General features: G+C 50.3%; 1 protein-coding gene across 1 annotated transcript; it reads right to left on the bottom strand.

Moving 5' to 3' along the window:
• Positions 1-2,060: 2,060 nt before the first annotated feature.
• On the bottom strand, positions 2,061-2,924 carry LOC121770442. Its single transcript, XM_042167172.1, has one exon. It carries the CDS (start codon positions 2,922-2,924, stop codon positions 2,061-2,063), a length of 864 nt encoding a protein of 287 aa, XP_042023106.1.
• Positions 2,925-3,160: the final 236 nt, after the last annotated feature.

Below are 3,160 nucleotides of genomic sequence, written 5' to 3'. Positions count from 1 at the left end.
GGTCTCCCATGTCGTGGCAAGGGTGAAGTCCCCGAGCCGAGAGAGGCTCCATCTTGGGATGTCCGGTTCTCCGGATACAATTGGGTTCTCAAGAATTTGCTTGATTACTTGTTGCGGGAGTCCGGCTTGGGCATGGAGGAGTTGGAGCTTGGGTTCATCCCATTGTCCGTTCCGGTGTAATCTCCAACCAAGACCTTCGAGTATCCTCTATCATCAGGCGCTAAGTCCCTCAAGGTACAATTGTCGAGCCATATGTCACCCCAAAAGTAGTTCTTGCCTTGCCCCACCACCCACCGAATGTGCGGCTGTGCTTGTGCGCGAACTTTCATGAGTCGTTTCCAAATTGGGCTACTTTTTCTCGAAGACCTAGCCACAAGCGATAAGGCCGTGCTACAATACTTGGCCATCATATAGATCGCCCAAAGTGAATTTTGTTCCCTAAATCGCCACCATAATTTGACATTGAAGGCTCGGAGGACCTCCTTTGACTTACGGATGCCAAGGCCTCCCTCGGCGATAGGAAGGCAGATCTGGTCCCATCCGATCCAATGTGTCTTCTTCCTTTTGTTTGAAGATCCCCAGAAGATCACCTCGGACTCGGATGTAGGAATTCCCATCTCCTCCATGCGTACCATGGCCCTCAATAGCCGAGGGGCTGTTCTAGTGGTCATGCGGTGGTATTCTATTTTTTCGACGCCCATTTTTGCAAGGGAGTCAGCCACCTTGTTACCTTCCCGATGGATAAAGGATGCGCGTAAGTTTATTTGGGGTTTTAGGACGATTAGTCGTGCCACTACGTGTCTAACATGGGGCGGCCCCCAACTTGCACCGTTGAGAAGGTTGAGCGCTTGTTAGGAATCCACCTCGAGCCAGATTGGACGGTCAAATTCCTTTGCCAAGATTAGACCGTGGTGAATTGCCTTGAGCTCGGCCTCAAGGGCCGAATGAGCTTGAAGTGGTGTTGCGAAGGCGGCTAGTATCTTCCCCGCGGAGTCACGGACAATTCCTCCCCCTCCAGCCTTACCAAGCGTGTGCAAAAACGCACCATCCGTGTTGATCTTTATCCATACCCCATCCGGGGGGTGCCATTTGAACGACACGACAATTGGCCTGGGTGCCCTTGTCTCGGCTTCAGTCGGTATGTTCAAGTGGATTTTCACTCCCTTCCAATGTTTTTGCTTTATGCTCCCATTACCCATGCTGTTTCGAATATAAGTTTGTACCTGCCAAACCACGTTGTATGCCTTGAATTGGGCCATTTGGTGCCGGCTCCGATTTCACTCGGCCCAAAGGAACCATGGCTAATGTGTTTCTTGCTAGACTGTCGGGTTCTTCACGACCAGACCTTCAGACGCTCCGGTATGGTGTCATTGATCCAGATTGCGGGTGAGGATCCTTCGAACCAGGCATCAAATTCTCTCCACACTCTGGATGCCCCGAAACCTTGAATAAAAAGGTGTTGGAGAGACTCAATGTTTGGTCTGTGTGGGCAGCATTGGCATTTAGATGCCATCTCAATCCTTCTCCATTGAAGCTTTGTGTCGACCAGGATAAGATTAGAAAGCAGTCTACAAACAAAAATAGAGACTGAGTTGGTGAGGCCAGCCATCCAGATGTCATCCAAGCCCCGGGTGATAGGTCTCTGAGTACAGATGGTCTCCCATGTCGTGGCAAGGGAGAAGTCCCCGAGCCGAGAGAGGCTCCATCTTGGGATGTCCGGTTCTCCGGATACAATTGGGGTCTCAAGAATTTGCTTGATTACTTGTTGCGGGAGTCCGGCTTGGGCATGGAGGAGTTGGAGCTTTGGTTCATCCCATTGTCCGTTCCGGTGTAATCTCCAACCAAGACCTTCGAGTATCCTCTATCATCAAGCGCTAAGTCCCTCAAGGTACAATTGTCGAGCCATATGTCACCCCAAAAGTAGTTCTTGCCTTGCCCCACCACCCACCGAATGTGCGGCTGTGCTTGTGCCCGAATTTTCATGAGCCGTTTCCAAATTGGGCTACTTTTTCTCGAAGACCTAGCCACAAGCGATAAGGCCGTGCTACAATACTTGGCCATCATATAGATCGCCCAAAGTGAATTTTGTTCCCTAAATCGCCACCATAATTTGACATTGAAGGCTCGGAGGACCTCCTTTGACTTACGGATGCCAAGGCCTCCCTCGGCGATAGGAAGGCAGATTTGGTCCCATCCGATCCAATGTGTCTTCTTCCTTTCGTTTGAAGATCCCCAGAAGAATCTAACCAATTGTTGATCAATCTGTTTGAGAGCACCGGCTGTTGGTTCGATGGCTTGGAAAATGTGTAGAGGTACCGCTTCCAAGGTACTCTTAATGAGAGTAAGCCTTCCCCGAATGAGAGGTGCCTATGAGCCCATCCAGAGATCCGTGATGCAACTTTCTCCCGAAGGAACATGAACATGTTGGTGCGTTTAACACCTCGATAAATGGGCATGCCCAGGTATAGGAAAGGGAAGGTACCTTGAGTGAAGCCTCCTTCCAAATGAATTGACCCTGCCCACTCATCATGTATCTCGGTTATATAGAAACTGCTCTTGGCGAGCTTGATTTGTTGGCCCGAAACCTCCGCATAATCTTCAAGGCATGATCTTAAGCGCCTAATGGAAGACGCAACAGCTTGGGTGAAAATGATGATATATTCGGCATAGGCTAGGTGGCTAATCTCCATACAGTGCCGAGCCGCCTTAAAAGACATCTCTTTGTGCCCCAAAATAAGTTTATCAAGCGCCCTTGAGAGGTACTCCGCCGCAATCACGAACAGGGCCGGGGAAATGGGGTCACCCTGTCGTAGACCTCGGGTAGATTTAAAGAAACCCGAAGGAGCGCCATTGATTAGCACCGAGAACCAGCATGTCCCAATACATCTTTCAATGAGGGAGATCCAAGCCTCCGGGAATCCCATCCGTCGTAGGACCTTGATGAGGAACGGCCACTAGACGCGGTCGTAGGCTTTAGCCATGTCGATTTTGAGGGTAACATTCGGGGCAGGTGCGCACCTTTGTAACTCATGGAACATCTCTTGGGCGAGGAGCACATTATCGTTCAGAAGCCGTCCTTTCACGAACCCACTTTGGTTTGGGGCAATGACACGGGGGAGGAATGGAGTTAGCCTTTTAGTGAGGACCTTTGTGATGATCT

This window comes from Salvia splendens, chromosome 16 (assembly GCF_004379255.2).
Source record: "Salvia splendens isolate huo1 chromosome 16, SspV2, whole genome shotgun sequence".
NCBI classification, from domain to species: domain Eukaryota; kingdom Viridiplantae; phylum Streptophyta; class Magnoliopsida; order Lamiales; family Lamiaceae; genus Salvia; species Salvia splendens.
This window is presented reverse-complemented; position numbering and strand designations above follow the sequence as displayed.